Source organism: Camponotus vicinus, unplaced genomic scaffold (assembly GCF_025532165.1).
Source record: "Camponotus vicinus isolate PSW18456_S1 unplaced genomic scaffold, iyCamVici1.0 SCAF_4, whole genome shotgun sequence".
Taxonomy (NCBI): domain Eukaryota; kingdom Metazoa; phylum Arthropoda; class Insecta; order Hymenoptera; family Formicidae; genus Camponotus; species Camponotus vicinus.
This window is the reverse complement of record NW_028141976.1, coordinates 12550375-12567316: the sequence shown is the minus strand read 5'-3', so window position 1 is coordinate 12567316 and position 16942 is coordinate 12550375. Positions and strand designations below refer to the sequence as shown.

At 36.3% G+C, this 16942-nt stretch overlaps 4 protein-coding genes across 6 annotated transcripts in view; 3 read left to right on the top strand and 1 right to left on the bottom strand.

Annotated features, from left to right (window-relative positions):
- Window positions 1-16385, bottom strand: part of Dsk (Drosulfakinin) — a 44681-nt gene extending 28296 nt beyond the window's left edge. Inside the window, exon 1 of one of the 3 annotated variants that reach the window (XM_083096459.1) lies at window positions 16069-16385. The gene's annotated coding sequence lies outside the window, so the exon portion shown is untranslated. The remainder of the gene's footprint in view (window positions 1-16068) is intronic. The other 2 variants (XM_083096458.1, XM_083096457.1) reach the window with 2 other exon arrangements.
- On the top strand, window positions 28-1191 carry LOC145970044 (E3 ubiquitin-protein ligase RNF181-like). Its single transcript, XM_083096455.1, has 2 exons — window positions 28-809; window positions 981-1191. Exons 1-2 carry the CDS (start codon window positions 483-485, stop codon window positions 1113-1115), a joined length of 462 nt encoding a protein of 153 aa, XP_082952581.1. The 5' UTR covers window positions 28-482; the 3' UTR covers window positions 1116-1191.
- Window positions 2216-3305, top strand: LOC145970244 (E3 ubiquitin-protein ligase RNF181-like). Its single transcript, XM_083096818.1, has 2 exons — window positions 2216-2725; window positions 2897-3305. The coding sequence occupies exons 1-2, from the start codon at window positions 2399-2401 to the stop codon at window positions 3029-3031; spliced, it is 462 nt and encodes a 153-aa protein (XP_082952944.1). The 5' UTR covers window positions 2216-2398; the 3' UTR covers window positions 3032-3305.
- LOC145970225 (E3 ubiquitin-protein ligase RNF181-like) lies at window positions 4629-5499 on the top strand. Its single transcript, XM_083096793.1, has 2 exons — window positions 4629-5113; window positions 5285-5499. Exons 1-2 carry the CDS (start codon window positions 4787-4789, stop codon window positions 5417-5419), a joined length of 462 nt encoding a protein of 153 aa, XP_082952919.1. The 5' UTR covers window positions 4629-4786; the 3' UTR covers window positions 5420-5499.
- Window positions 16386-16942: the final 557 nt, after the last annotated feature.

The following is a 16942-nucleotide window of genomic DNA, read 5'->3' as shown; positions in this document are numbered from 1 at the left end:
TTGCTGTTCATAAATCCCGCATGCTATCGGATTCATATGCTTAATCATGAATTGTGTCGATAACAGCGGAACTAAATTTGTTGATATTATCGATAATTTTAGTTACGCTTAGATGAGAGCGCTATCCCGTCGGAGTTCGGTCGTCGTTTTAGGATCCCCTTAATTAACGTCCTAATCTATCTAATCTTTTGAAAATGTAACCATATATACTTCAGAAGAATGACTGCGATTGGTCGATAACGTCTAGTAAACTACCTCGGTGCGATTGAAACCGAAGAGTCGAAAACGTTATTAGATTATATTTCCGGCCGCATTTGGTACTAATAGATGTACGGATTTCAGCTTCACTCCATCAAGCCTAGTTCGGTCTCCTGATTTCTAGTCTTCATAGTGGCCCCTCTCAGACTTCTCACCGATAGAAGTGTGAATACGAATTTATAGTTTCACGTGTAAAGCAGCTTCTGCTATATAATTTCGACGATATGTCGATAAGCCTTTCGCTTGATTATTTTGAGAAAATGGGTTGGCTATCTTTACGTGACGGAGAGGCGCCGAGTCAAAGGGCTCTGCTTGCAATGACATCGTACCTACGACATTATCGCTTTTGGGAAATACTCGGAGTACACAAAAAACGTCCACTGCCAGCGTCAAAAAATGCAGTGGAAACTTTGCCGGAACCATACATTGAACCCAGGGAGAATGAACAGTGTCTAGTTTGCTTGAAAGAATTCGAGGCGAACGATAAAGCGAAATCGATGCCCTGCTATCACGTGTTTCATCAAGCGTGTATTTTATCCTGGTTAGAAAAGGTATGATCGGTTTTTTAATATATGAATAGTTAATATTCAAAAAACAATTTTCAATTACATTAAAATTATGTAAATAAAAAAATTAAATAAAAATTAAACAAATTTAGTGTATATAAATATAAGTTTGTTGTGCATATATTATTTTATATTTAAAACTGTGTGTATTTTCAGGATAATTCGTGTCCACTCTGCCAATACGAATTGCCGACAGACGATGAAGAATATGAAATATACAGAAAAGAGAAGGCGGAAGAGAAAAAAAGACTTGGAATAATTTCCTATGTTTATCCCTACGTTCAGAAATAGAGTCAACATAATTCTATGTTTATGTAGGAAATATATAACTTTTTCGTACCAAAAATACACAAATATAAAAGGAAAATTTATGTTTAATCTTGTATTCTGTAAGTTAATATTAAGAATATTATTCGTCAGCAAGCGCCTTGTATTACTGGTAGTTGGAAAAGTAGATGAAAATATCCATAATGTATACAATCATTATACATACAGCGGAAATAAGTTAGCGCTGGAAGTTCATATTTTTTAATAAACTATATCTCAAACGATTGCTCCTTAATTGCTACGTCATAATCTACAATTGTTCCCCTTTTAAAATTAATAGTTCTTTTAATATTCGCAAAAAAGTAAGATTTATCATTTTCAATCAAAAATGGATGCACGCGCCGCTAATGAACGACATAGTAAAAGCGTTACATCAAAAACGGCAGCGTGGCCTCTATGAAGACTAGAACCAGGAGACCGAACTAGGACTGATTAGAGCCATCATACTGCGCCGAAAAAGATACACGTTATCATTTCGAAATTTGCCCACTTGTAGCGCTGGCTACCTTAAGGTAAAAATACGTGAGTCTCGAAGTAGGTGGTTTATAATAACTTCAAAATATGACTTCAAAGAAGACTGTAAAATGTGCTTTGTAAAACCTACGGCACACGGTACAATTTTTCGTACTGGATTTGATAAGATTGAGTAAAATATTAGAAATGCTGCATTCTGATTGGTGCATTTTTAGTATTTTACTAAATCTTATCAAATCCAGTACGAAAAATCGTACCGTGTGCCGTCGGCTTAAGTAGCAGCTCTTTAGAGAAATAATAGTCATCTCATTATAGGCAATACGTACAATGTCCTTACACGTCTAAAAGATGTTGCATAGACATGCGAGTCTTGGACCTTGGTTTACGACTGCATCAAAAGTTATAGCGATTTCGACTTATTGGGTTCAATCACTCCGGGGTAGTTTACTAGACGTTTTTGACCAATCACAGCCATTCTTTTGAAAATGTACCCATATATTCTTCAGAAGAATGACTGCGATTGGTCGATAACGTCTAGTAAACTACCTCGGAGCGATTGAACCCGAAGAGTCGAAAACGTTATTAGATTATATTTCCGGCCGCATTTGGTACTAATAGATGTACGGATTTCAGCTTCACTCCATCAAGCCTAGTTCGGTCTCCTGATTTCTAGTCTTCATAGTGGCCCCTCTCAGACTTCTCACCGATAGAAGTGTGAATACGAATTTATAGTTTCACGTGTAAAGCAGCTTCTGCTATATAATTTCGACGATATGTCGATAAGCCTTTCGTTTGATTATTTTGAAAAAATGGGTTGGCTATCTTTACGTGACGGAGAGGCGCCGAGTCAAAGGGCTCTGCTTGCAATGACATCGTACCTACGACATTATCGCTTTTGGGAAATACTCGGAGTACACAAAAAACGTCCACTGCCAGCGTCAAAAAATGCAGTGGAAACTTTGCCGGAACCATACATTGAACCCAGGGAGAATGAACAGTGTCTAGTTTGCTTGAAAGAATTCGAGGCGAACGATAAAGCGAAATCGATGCCCTGCTATCACGTGTTTCATCAAGCGTGTATTTTATCCTGGTTAGAAAAGGTATGATCAGTTTTTTAATATATGAATAGTTAATATTCAAAAAACAATTTTCAATTATATTAAAATTATGTAAATAAAAAAATTAAATAAAAATTAAACAAATTTAGTGTATATAAATATAAGTTTGTTGTGCATATATTATTTTATATTTAAAACTGTGTGTATTTTCAGGATAATTCGTGTCCACTCTGCCAATACGAATTGCCGACAAACGATGAAGAATATGAAATATACAGAAAAGAGAAGGCGGAAAAGAAAAAAAGACTTGGAATAATTTCCTATGTTTATCCCTACGTTCAGAAATAGAGTCAACATAATTCTATGTTTATGTAGGAAATATATAACTTTTTCGTACCAAAAATAGACAAATATAAAAGGAAAATTTATCTTTAATCTTGTATTCTGTAAGTTAATATTAAGAATATTATTCGTCAGCAAGCGCCTTGTATTACTGGTAGTTGGAAAAGTAGATGAAAATATCCATAATGTATACAATCATTATACATACATATCGGAAATAAGTTAGCGCTGGAAGTTCATATTTTTTAATAAACTATAGCTCAAACGATTGCTCCTTAATTGCTACGTCCTAATCTACAATTGTTCCCCTTTTAAAATTAATAGTTCTTTTAATATTCGCAAAAAAGTAAGATTTATCATTTTCAATCAAAAATGGATGCACGCGCCGCTAATGAACGACATAGTAAAAGCGTTCCATCAAAAACGGCAGCGTGGCCTCTATGAAGACTAGAACCAGGGTGCCTATTACGGTTCTTGAAGCGAGGTGAAAATTACAAAAGTGAACAGATTTACTAGATTTCGACAAGTGAAATTGTAGATACTCTAGTAAATTTCCTCACTTTTGTTATTTTCACTTCGTTTCAAAAACCGTAATAGGCCCCCAGGAGACCGAACTAGGACTGATTAGAGCCATCATACTGCGCCGAAAAAGATACACGTTATCATTTCGAAATTTGCCCACTTGTAGCGCTGGCTACCTTAAGGTAAAAATACGTGAGTCTCGAAGTAGGTGGTTTATAATAACTTCAAAATATGACTTCAAAGAAGACTGTAAAATGTGCTTTGTAAGTAGCAGCTCTTTAGAGAAATAATAGTCATCTCATTATAGGCAATACGTACAATGTCCTTACACGTCTAAAAGATGTTGCATAGACATGCGAGTCTTGGACCTTGGTTTACGACTGCATCAAGAGTTATAGCGATTTCGACTTGTTGGGTTCAATCGCTCCGGGGTAGTTTACTAGACGTTTTTGACCAATCACAGCCATTCTTTTGAAAATGTACCCATATATTCTTCAGAAGAATGACTGCGATTGGTCGATAACGTCTAGTAAACTACCTCGGAGCGATTGAAACCGAAGAGTCGAAAACGTTATTAGATTATATTTCCGGCCGCATTTGGTACTAATAGATGTACGGATTTCCATAGACTTATACTAATAGACTGCGCAACACAACGGCCGCGCTGTCGTCAGGACCAGAGAGAGAGAGCATGAGCGGTCGGGGCTCAGTCCTTGTCTAACGGTGCGAGTGGTGGGGATGACGATATCTCCTCCGACATAGACTAAAGCCCCTTGCACAATGCTAGGCAACAGGCAATAAGAACAGAAATGGTATTTATTCTCTGCTCCTATTGGCGAATATTTTCTGTTCCGCGTATTTATTGGTAAATAATTTTTATTCCTTATTTCTATTGCCTGTTGCCTAGCATTGTGCAAGGGGCTTTATACTAAGTATAAGTCTATGCTTCCCTCACTCGGAGGAGATATCGTCATCCCCACCACTCGCACCGTTAGACAAGGACAGAGCCCCGACCGCTCATGCTCTCTCTCTCTGGTCCCGACGACAGCGCGTCCGTTGGGTTGCGCAGTCTATTAGTATAAGTCTATGCGGATTTCAACTTCACTCCATCAAGCCTAGTTCGGTCTCCTGATTTCTAGTCTTCATAGTGGCCCCTCTCAGACTTCTCACCGATAGAAGTGTGAATACGAATTTATAGTTTCACGTGCAAAGCAGCTTCTGCTATATAATTTCGACGATATGTCGATAAGCCTTTCGCTTGATTATTTTGAGAAAATGGGTTGGCTATCTTTACGTGACGGAGAGGCGCCGAGTCAAAGGGCTCTGCTTGCAATGACATCGTACCTACGACATTATCGCTTTTGGGAAATACTCGGAGTACACAAAAAACGTCCACTGCCAGCGTCAAAAAATGCAGTGGAAACTTTGCCGGAACCATACATTGAACCCAGGGAGAATGAACAGTGTCTAGTTTGCTTGAAAGAATTCGAGGCGAACGATAAAGCGAAATCGATGCCCTGCTATCACGTGTTTCATCAAGCGTGTATTTTATCCTGGTTAGAAAAGGTATGATCAGTTTTTTAATATATGAATAGTTAATATTCAAAAAACAATTTTCAATTATATTAAAATTATGTAAATAAAAAAATTAAATAAAAATTAAACAAATTTAGTGTATATAAATATAAGTTTGTTGTGCATATATTATTTTATATTTAAAACTGTGTGTATTTTCAGGATAATTCGTGTCCACTCTGCCAATACGAATTGCCGACAGACGATGAAGAATATGAAATATACAGAAAAGAGAAGGCGGAAAAGAAAAAAAGACTTGGAATAATTTCCTATGTTTATCCCTACGTTCAGAAATAGAGTCAACATAATTCTATGTTTATGTAGGAAATATATAACTTTTTCGTACCAAAAATAGACAAATATAAAAGGAAAATTTATCTTTAATCTTGTTTTCTGTAAGTTAATATTAAGAATATTATTCGTCAGCAAGCGCCTTGTATTACTGGTAGTTGGAAAAGTAGATGAAAATATCCATAATGTATACAATCATTATACATACATATCGGAAATAAGTTAGCGCTGGAAGTTCATATTTTTTAATAAACTATAGCTCAAACGATTGCTCCTTAATTGCTACGTCCTAATCTACAATTGTTCCCCTTTTAAAATTAATAGTTCTTTTAATATTCGCAAAAAAGTAAGATTTATCATTTTCAATCAAAAATGGATGCACGCGCCGCTAATGAACGACATAGTAAAAGCGTTCCATCAAAAACGGCAGCGTGGCCTCTATGAAGACTAGAACCAGGAGACCGAACTAGGACTGATTAGAGCCAACAAACTGCGCCGAAAAAGTTACACGTTATCATTTCGAAATTTGCCCACTTGTAGCGCTCGCTACCTTAAGGTAAAAATACGTGAGTCTCGAAGTAGGTGGTTTATAATAACTTCAAAATATGACTTCAAAGAAGACTGTAAAATGTGCTTTGTAAGTAGCAGCTCTTTAGAGAAATAATAGTCATCTCATTATAGGCAATACGTACAATGTCCTTACACGTCTAAAAGATGTTGCATAGACATGCGTGTCTTGGACCTTGGTTTACGACTGCATCAAGAGTTATAGCGTTTTCGACTTGTTGGGTTCAATCGCTCCGGGGTAGTTTACTAGACGTTTTTGACCAATCACAGCCATTCTTTTGAAAATGTAACCATATATTCTTCAGAAGAATGACTGCGATTGGTCGATAACGTCTAGTAAACTACCTCGGTGCGATTGAACCCGAAGAGTCGAAAACGTTATTAGATTATATTTCCGGCCGCATTTGGTACTAATAGATGTACGGATTTCAGCTTCACTCCATCAAGCCTAGTTCGGTCTCCTGATTTCTAGTCTTCATAGTGGCCCCTCTCAGACTTCTCACCGCTAGAAGTGTGAATACGAATTTATAGTTTCACGTGCAAAGCAGCTTCTGCTATATAATTTCGACGATATGTCGATAAGCCTTTCGCTTGATTATTTTGAGAAAATGGGTTGGCTATCTTTACGTGACGGAGAGGCGCCGAGTCAAAGGGCTATGCTTGCAATGACATCGTACCTACGAGATTATCGCTTTTGGGAAATACTCGGAGTACACAAAAAACGGGGCGTATCCCGATTGGACACGTAACGATTCGACACTGCTCGATTGGACACGCATTATTGGACACGTTTTATTGGACACCGTTCGATTGGACACCGCACGATTCGACACTGCACGATTGGACACGCACATTGCACGATTGTACACGGCAACATTGGACATTGCACGATTGGACACGTACATTGCACGATTGGACACGGCAGCATTGGACACCGCACGATTGGACACAGCACGATTCGACACCGGACGGTTGGACACCGCATGGTTGGACACGCACGATTCGACACCGCACGATTCGACACGCACGATTCGACACCGCACGATTTGACACCGCACGATTCGACACCTCACGATTCGACACCGCACATTTGGACATGTATGCACCCCGCCGTTAGGGGTGCCTACGATAGGGTGCAACTTTCCACGCGAAGCGAGATTCCACTTTGCAACTTTTCACGCGAAGCGATGGTGACGGGGTGGGTGCGGGAGGGGGGCCGAAGGCCCCCCTTGCACCCCCCCCCGTGTGTGTGTGTGTGTGTGTCTACTCCATGCTCTTTGTGCGGTGTCGAATCGTGCGGTGTCGAATCGTGCGTGTCGAATCGTGCGGTGTCGAATCGTGCGTGTCCAATCATGCGGTGTCCAACCGTGCGGTGTCGAATCGTGCGGTGTCGAATCATGCTGTGTCCAATCGTGCGGTGGCCAATGCTGCTGTGTCCAATCGTGCAATGTACGTGTCCAATCGTGCAGTGTCCAATGCTGCCGTATCCAATCGTGCAATGTGCGTGTCCAATCGTGCAGTGTCAAATCGTGCGGTATCGAATCGTGCGGTGTCCAATCGAGCGGTGTCCAATAAAACGTGTCCAATAATGCGTGTCCAATCGAGCGGTGTCGAATAGTTACGTGTCGAAGAGGAGGTCACCCCTAGCTATTGAGCATGAAAAGGGCTTCAGCAGCGATTTTGAAAGAAAAGTTCCGTTGAGACACGCACAGTATAAAATAAATATAAACAAAATGTTACAAGCAAGAAAATATTATGATTGGATGATTGAGTGCACAAAAATTATAAATGAAAATAATATAAAGCAGAATAATATAAAGAAAAGATTAGCAGTAGCTGCAGTTTTTTATTATTTAGAAGAAAAAAATAAACGATACAAAAAAAAGTGTTTGTGTTACTCCATCATCTAAAAACATTATAAAACAGATTATTTTTGTAATTACCTAATATAAAATTTATAAATACAAACATTCTACCTAATACAGGATAAAAACACAAATTTTCATCCGTAATAAAATTGGAATAGCCTTCTAGACATGTATGCGTCGGTACTTCATCCTCATTACAAATAGTTTCATATGACATTCTATAAATAAAAATATTTCGTTTATTTTAATGTTCTCTTGCCATTACACAAAAGATTTTTAACATAATCTTATATATCAGCAGATATATATTTACATTTTTATTATGTATAAAATTACATTATAAAATATTATTATTATATATATTTAATATTATAATTGGTACAAAGAGTAAGTATATAATTTTGTAATATAATTACAAATTATGTTTGTAATTATATTACAAAATTATATACTTACTCTTTGATTATCCATTTGAGTCTTAAAATTTCAAAATTATCGCTCGTGAATGTCGCTTGTAGTTGGAAAAATCCAACTACAGAATTCCGTCTCTAGCGACTACGTGACGTCATTATGTCGCTAAAATCGAGCGATAGAGTGATGTATGAAATGGCATCTTTAAAATAATTTGTTTAAAGAACGGCTTTAGCAAACAGGAATTATATCAAATTTATTAGAGTTTAACTTGATATATGGATTAATTCTCACAAGTCATTATTAGGACTTGGCAACTATGATATTGTTACGCCCGGGGCGGGGACTTCGATAGATATCGAAGTCGCGCGGTAAAGAGATCGGCCGCTCGCGGGACGCGCTAAATAAACAAGCACTTAAGGAAACTAATGAACTTTAATGCACTGCACAATTACAACACAAACGGTAACTCAGAACGTAAATACACAATATTAATAACACGGATCGACTCGTAAGAGAAACGCGTCCACACAGCCTGACAGCTGGCTCCAGACTCAAATGACAGCCGCCGCTGTCAACAACCTCTTGACAACGGACTTCTTCTCTTTCCACGACGGACTCGACCGCGACCCGAACCAGGGACGTAACACTTGCTCCCCTCTCGAAAGATTGTCGTTCCGACAATCACGTTGTGGTAAGTCTTTAAAGTAATCTCGTCGTATTTCAGCTCCCGACGTGTCTCCATGTTCTCCCTGAACTGCTGTTGCAGGTTACCGAACCACACGTCTTCTTGGGATCAAACGACTTCGCAGATTCCAACGACTTCACTGATTTTCTCCTTAGAGAAAAATCTTCAGGCAAGAGGGGGATGACCTTCCGTGGACCCTTCGTTCTCCAAAGAGAACTTCTCAAGCCTCTGCCTCGGCATTTGCCCTCCGTCCCGCGGGAAAACCACGGCTCAAAAACCGCGGGCGAGGCAGTCTTCGTCCTCTAATGTTCAAATAATTCCTTTTATTTTCCTTTCTGACTTCCTCTCCTTCCTTCCTTAATCTTTCTTGTCAAATTCGGAATTGTTTCCAAAATTTCTTTTCCTTAAACAACAAAAATAACGAGTAAAAAGCACCAAACTCTTTTATCCAAAACTTTCTTTTCGGGCCTCGGATGTAGAACCATTCCCTAATCAAAATAAATCCGGGAGTCCCTCCCACAACACTTCGAGGATTAGTCTACCAATTAGAACTCATTCAGAAGACAATAAGAATCAAAGCAACCATTATTAAAACAAGCACTGGAAATTACGAATATTGCCATCCAGGCATTCTAATGAAAGAATTAATCCCCTATTCAAGATACATCCGGGCCCGCCCCTTTTTACACACACTGGCTGCAAATAAATTTTCATTAACACAGTTTCAACAAAGTTTTAAAACACTTCTTTTATTAATAATTTTATTTTCCACGGCAAAATTCATTCTTCTACTCCTCTTTTTTAGAGGGACACTCCGCCCGAAAATGGCCTGAGTCACCACACTTCCAACATTCCTGAGATTTATTTTCGTCTTTTTGATTAAATTTACTTTTCGAGAAACTACTTTCTTGGATGACTTTTACAGCCATCGCTCTTTCCACCGCGATTTTTAGAGAAGTGATATTTTCTAACTGAAGAGTTCTTCTCAGGAAACCGTTCGATAGCGCAGCTATAAACTGGGCACAAGCGATCTTATCCCTCACTTCGTGAGAACACTCAGGGTAAGCAAGATGCGAAAGCCTCTCCAGATCTGCACCCAAAGCAGCCAAATCTTCCGAACTCTTTTGTTTTCTATTAGTAAACTGGGTATAGTAAGTCTGGGCCAAATGCCCCTCCCCGAAACGCAACTCTAACTTCGATTTCAGCTCTTCGAATTTTAGATTCTCTATTTCAAAAATCCCATCCAAAATCGAACGTGCCTTTCCCCTCAAACAAGCAGCCAAGGCCACGGTTTTCTGAGAATCGCTCCAGTTATTTGCCCGCGCTATCAAAACGAATTGAGTGAGAAACTCACGCAAGGGGACACTCCCGTCATAATTATCGGTTTTTAATTTTAGGCCCAAGCCGAGATTCGAATTTTCTAATCGCGGACTATTATAAGAAGGACTTAGCTGTTGATCCTGTCGTAATCTCCCCTCCAGACGTCGGAGCTCGCTGTCTCGCTCCCGGAGCTGCGCCTCAAATTCGGCTCGCATCTGCAAGCGTTCCTCTCGCAGCTCCCGGATCTCTCGCATCGCCGCCTGAAGAGTGATCGTCTCTGCCGACGGGCTGGGAGTCGCGGCTCGTATCCTCTTTCGTGTAGAGACGCCCGTGGCTGGATCCTGTTGCCCGATGTTTGTCGTCGACATTCTTAATTCAGAGTCCTCACAAAGTTGGCAAAATCACGTTCCGGTTGATCCTTCAGTATCCCGTCGATCCCGGACGAGCCCCCAAAATGTTACGCCCGGGGCGGGGACTTCGATAGATATCGAAGTCGCGCGGTAAAGAGATCGGCCGCTCGCGGGACGCGGGATCGACTCGTAAGAGAAACGCGTCCACACAGCCTGACAGCTGGCTCCAGACTCAAATGACAGCCGCCGCTGTCAACAACCTCTTGACAACGGACTTCTTCTCTTTCCACGACGGACTCGACCGCGACCCGAACCAGGGACGTAACAATATTAATGTTATTATGGCTGCTCTTCAGTTGCATCTCTTGTATGTCTCTACTCAGAATATTTTCACAATTTTCAACTCTGCCAATTCATCTTCCACCTATCGGTGTATTTTGGGACATTGAGAACTGTCAAGTTAGTTTGCTTCTTTTATCCAAAAAAAATCTATCATTAATGTAATCTTTTATCTAAAAAAATCTATCATTAACATAATCTAAAAAAAATCTATCATTAATGTGATATTTTACAATATTATAGGTTCCTAAAGGCAAATTCGCCATAGCAGTTACACAATTAATAAGAGATAAATTTTTTAATGGCTATAGGGAAGCAGAATTTATTGTAGTTTGCAACGTTCAAAAAGAAAATAACCAAATTATATAAGAACTGAATGATGCTCAGGTAAAATAGCTGCGCAATATGATTTTGTCATTGGTGAAATAAATTTTTTATATTATCCAATTTATTTATCTCTCTTACACATTTATTAGGTTAATTTAATACATGTAGCTGCCACATGTAAGAATGCTGCGGACGAGAAACTTAAACAATCCATCAGAAGGTTTGCCAATATTCATGGTAGCCCAGCAGCCATAATTTTAATATCTGGTGATATTAATTTTGCTGCTGATCTCAGTGATTTACGTCATAGGAAAAAAATTTATGTAATAGTGTTACATAAAAAAAATACCTCAGAAGCATTAATATTATGCGCTAATGAACATTATGATTTTATGGAGTTCACAGAGCCGCTTCCGTCCAGAACTCCAGCAAAGGTATGAAAACTGGTATGTGAAGATAATAATATTCACAAAGATCCCCTTTTTATTTGAAGTTGCAATAATCCAAATCATGGTATACTTTATATATACATTTATTTAATGAATGATGTGTGACACACACACATATACAGTAAAAAAAAATGGATAAAATAGATATAAAACATTAATTCTATTATTAAAATAGGTATAATAATTAGCTTTTGAAAGTACACATTTTGGTATATTATTTTCTCCTGCATTTCATAAGTTAGAAAATTTATTTTATTAATCACAATAATAATGTTCAATAATAATAAAAATAATTTTTTAAAGAATTTTGATTAAAAGTAATTTTAGTAAATATACATGGTTTGACCATGTGTGAATGTGCCATGATCATATGGAATTCAACTTTGTTTTTTTGAAAGAAATCCCCTATTTTTCATTATATATTCTTGTAGCTTACTTCGAGAGCTTTTCAAAACACTAATTAAGTTATTTTTTATTAAATACTTTGAGTTAGGAAGTTTGAAATAATTTCTCAAATTTATATATGTATATGAACTATAAAATATGTCATAAAATATTCAATGTTCGATTTTACCTCAATACTTTTAGGCACAAAATAAGTGACAAGTAAAATTTGATAATATTATTATATATTCTTTATTTGTAGATAGTTGTTATACATTTATGCATAAAAAATTAATACAAAAAAAATATTTTTTGACATTAATATAATTTTTACATTAGAATATAGTTATAGGACAGTTTTGACATTAGAACATTAATAGAATTAATGAAATAAATATTTTTTTAAAAATTGATTTGTATATACATGTGCTTTAGAAATGTTTAAATGACAATTAAGATTTTATAATATAATTGTATATTCTTTATTTATAAATTACTGTTAACATAGCTATGACACAGTTTTGACATTAGAACATTAATAGAATTAGTGAAATAAATATTTAAAAAAAAATTGATTTGTATACATATACATTTGCTTTATAAATGGATTAGTTGAAATAAGATTGCAAATTGTAGGTAAAGGAGCTATGTGCATTACATGCACTAAACAATTTGTTCCAAAAACGTGAATGAAATTGAGCAAATTTATACCTGTATATTTGCATATTTACAATTTACAGAATACTGTATAGAATCAAGTCATTTTATTTTATTATAATCTAAAAATAAAAAAATAAATAATTTTTATCAACAGTATCAAAATTTATTTATTTTAAACTTTATCTGACTTTTTAAGTAATAACATGTTTATTATGCTTATTCATTATTGTTTATTGCAAGTAATCAATCTTACAATCTTCTGGATTTAAGTAAAGTTAAATTATAAAGTATTCATTGTTCGATGATCTTATCTCAATACTTTTAAGTAAAAAATAATGAATGAAATCTATTTGTGTAAAAAAATACATAGTTATTTAAAAAGAAAATATGTAATTTGCAATTAACAGTTACATATCTTTTCCTAAAGATAACACTATATATTTTTTTACACCAATAAATTCCTTTCATTATTTTGTGCCTAAAATTATTCAGGTAAGATCATAGAACAGTGAATATTTTATGAGATATTTTATTGTTTATATATTACAGCCTCGACATTTGATGAAAAATATAGTGTTTACACACATTTTTACTTTTTATTTAGATAGTTCAAGACGAAAAATTATTTTTAAAAAAAAGAAGAAAGAAGAAGAGAGGGAGAGAGGGAAAAAGAAATAGAAGGATGCAAAAAAAATTTGTAAAAGGAGAAGTAAGAAGAAAGAAGAAGATAAATATATATATTCGAAAGAAAAGAGAAGAAGATCGAAAGAGGAAGAGGTATATATACATATACCTCTATATATATATATATACACCCAGTCAGCAAAGTCTGTTCAAATAGATTTTGTCAATTTCTGCTACAAATTTTTGTCGACAGTAAGATTGCAGATTGTATAAAAAATTTGTTATATCAAATAATGATAACAGAATGTCAGCAGAAATGTTACAAAACCTGCTGACATAATTTGATAGCAGAAACTGAACAGGATTTGTTTAAAATTATCATAGCAGATTGGTGGCAGAAATCGAGCAAGATCTGCGCAACACAATTTGATATCAGATTGGTTGCAGAAACCGAGCAGGATCTGCGCAATGAAATTTGATGTCAAATTATCGGCAGAAATCGAGTAAAGCCTGCAGATGTAACTGACGGCAAATTGATAGCAGAAATTTAACAGGATCTGTGTTGCGCAATTTGATAGCAAATTGATAACAAAAATCGAGCAGAATCTGCACACACAATCTCTGATAGCAGATTGACGGCAGAAACGGAACAGAGTTTGCATGATTCGATAGTTCCTTCACTTACCGCTACGTGAGCTGTACTTTCTCGTAATCTAATTTCTGTCAGAAATATATATAAAGTCGCGAATATAAATAAAAGACTAAAAATATAGTAATTATCATTTTAATTTCTATCACTTTAATTTCTGATATCTGATACAAGCAGATGAGATTCAGAATATTAAACAGATTGGAATCAAGATGATAAATGGAAAATTATTCATGTACTGCCTATTTGAAGCATAAAGCAAGAATTTAATTCTAAATAAATTACATCTCCAGTTTTACAAGTTACATTTACTTTTATCATTTACTTTATTATTAATTTAATTAAATTAAATTAGTACTTCGCTATATGAGATAACTACAATATAACATATATTATATTAATATATATTACGATATAACACATGACATATATGTCATTTTAGAAAAAAATTGTAATTAACTTGCCGATAATATTCTTATTTAGCACTTGTAATAATCAATTTTGTTGCATTTATATAATATTAATAAAAGTAAGCGCAAATCTTGTGCAGTTTCTGCTGTCAATTTGCCATCAGGTTGCATGCGCAGATTCTGCTCGGTTTCTGCTGGCAATCTAACAAAAATTGCATCGCGCAGATCCTGCTCGGTTTCTGCCGACAGTTTGATGACAGGTTATGTTTTACAGACTCTGTCGCCAAAACAAAAGCTTAATGCGGACACAGATGGCTACGGTTCTGGTGTGGGATTCTGATCGAATTTGCTGCCAATCTGCTGCCAACCTGCTAACATTTTGCTTACTGGGTATATATACAGGGTGGACCATTTTAACCTTTAATGGAGAATAACTCGAAAACCAAGCCCGGGAGAGAAAAATGTTTCAGACAAAAGTTGTTTGGTTTCGAGGGGGCCATAAGATGGTATCATTGGTTTGACCTTGAAGAGTTATTTAAAGGTTGAATTGTTAATTGCAAATTCCATATTTTTTCTTAAAAACAACTATGTGTTTTCTTTACACCAATTGATTCCTCTCATTATTTTGTACATAAAAGTATTAAGGTAAGATAATCGAAAAATGAATATTTTACAAGATATTTTACGGTTTATGTAAAATTAAGAAATTATTTCAAGCCTCATAACTCAAAAAGTACTTAACGAAAAGGTACTTAATTATAGTGTTTTGGAAAGCTCTCGAGATAAGCTACAAGAATATGCAATGACAAATAGTAGGTTCCATTTAAGAAATTGAAGGTGACCTTCATGTGACCTTCAAATAACTCTTCAAAGTCAAACCAATGATACCATCTTATGGCCCCCTCGAAACCAAACAACTTTTGTCTGAAACATTTTTCTCTCCCGGGCTTGGTTTTCGAGTTATTCTCCATTAAAGGTTAAAATGGTCCACCCTGTATATACAGGGCGATCCTGAAAAACGTTATGTCTTTAAAATGACGTATTCCTGACACCATTCTAAGACAATTTTTCCTTTACCAAAATTTGATTTGAAGCGTAGTTTTTGAATTATGAGCAAAAATAGTTAGTAAATCACGCGTCGGGTACAGAAGGCAGGCAGGAGCGGCGCGGCGTGCCGCGAGCGCGGGCGCAGCTGACCGCCCGACGGGTGATTATCACCGCATGAGTCGCTAACTATTTTATCTTATAACATAAAATTATGCTTTAAATCAAATTTTGGTAAAGAAGAAAATGTCTTAGAATTACGTCAGAAATACGTGTTCCTTAAAATAACGTTATTTTAATAATGAAAAGTTGTTCCGGATCGCCGGCCGTCCGACGTTGCAATCAGCTGATTGCTACACGCGATGTGTGTATGGCGGAGTGTGTGCGTAAGAGAGAGAGAGAAAGAGAGAGAGTGGGAGGGTAGGAGGGACAGACATTCATACACACGCACGCACTTTTTTTCTCGCTCTCTTTCTCTCTTTTACGCAACACTCATACACTCTCTCATTCAGTCTCTCACTCACACTCTCTCGGTCACTCACTCACTCACTTACCTGCTACTCACTTGCTCACTCACCTTGTAGCAGCGTAGCGAATCTTCATGCTATGTATTGTTGTTATCTGCTGCACGGTTATGATTGCTAGAGATGCGCGACACATCGAAATTTTTTCGATTATTAATCTCACACTCGATTGACACAATACAGATTACACGATAACGAGTTTACTGTTTATTCACTCACTATTGATTTATCGATACCAAAAATTACTTTCAAAGAAACGCGAATACAAACAGCACATGACTCGACGCGAAGCGACGGACCGCGGAGACTGCGCGATTCGTATTAAGTTAGCCGGAAATTTTTCAGCCAACCAAAAATCTCCTTATGGAATCGTTTGTATTTCGTATGAAGATGTTTGAAGTGTGATTAAAAACGTTTGTGAGTAATTAGAATAATTATAAAAAATTAATCATTTTTACAGTATGTAGTTAGCCAACATAACTAAATATTAAAAATTCTCCTTATGAATCGTTTGTATTTCGTATGAAGAGTTTTGAAGTATAATTAAAAAGGTTTGTGAGTCATTCGTTTAATTTTAATTAAATTTTTTTATATTGTGAAGTTAGCCGGAAGCTATATAAAATGGACGCCGTCCTGTGATTGGTCGATTTGCTTATGGTAAATACTAAAATTTTCTCATGTGTACTGACTTTAAGTGTAAGCAAAACGAGCAAATTTATCTCTTTTGTAACTTTTAATCCATGACTAATTTATTATTAATTCCGCATAATCGCATAATATATCATGGATCGTGGATAAGCGTAGATAATTGAAATATGTTTTTCTACCAATAAATAAGTAAATCTTTTATAATTGTTTTATAATGTAGTCATCATTCAGAAAATGATCACAATTTGTGATTATGGTTCATATTCT

What these genes read in the sequence shown, in the direction of transcription:
- LOC145970044 (XM_083096455.1), top strand. Translation starts at nt 483, where the DNA reads ATGTCGATAAGCCTTTCGCTTGATTATTTTGAGAAAATGGGTTGGCTA. An exon ending in TTTTATCCTGGTTAGAAAAG is followed by an intron (nt 810 to 980) that starts GTATGATCGGTT and finishes GTGTATTTTCAG; the next exon opens with GATAATTCGTGTCCACTCTG.
- LOC145970244 (XM_083096818.1), top strand. Translation starts at nt 2,399, where the DNA reads ATGTCGATAAGCCTTTCGTTTGATTATTTTGAAAAAATGGGTTGGCTA. An exon ending in TTTTATCCTGGTTAGAAAAG is followed by an intron (nt 2,726 to 2,896) that starts GTATGATCAGTT and finishes GTGTATTTTCAG; the next exon opens with GATAATTCGTGTCCACTCTG.
- LOC145970225 (XM_083096793.1), top strand. Translation starts at nt 4,787, where the DNA reads ATGTCGATAAGCCTTTCGCTTGATTATTTTGAGAAAATGGGTTGGCTA. An exon ending in TTTTATCCTGGTTAGAAAAG is followed by an intron (nt 5,114 to 5,284) that starts GTATGATCAGTT and finishes GTGTATTTTCAG; the next exon opens with GATAATTCGTGTCCACTCTG.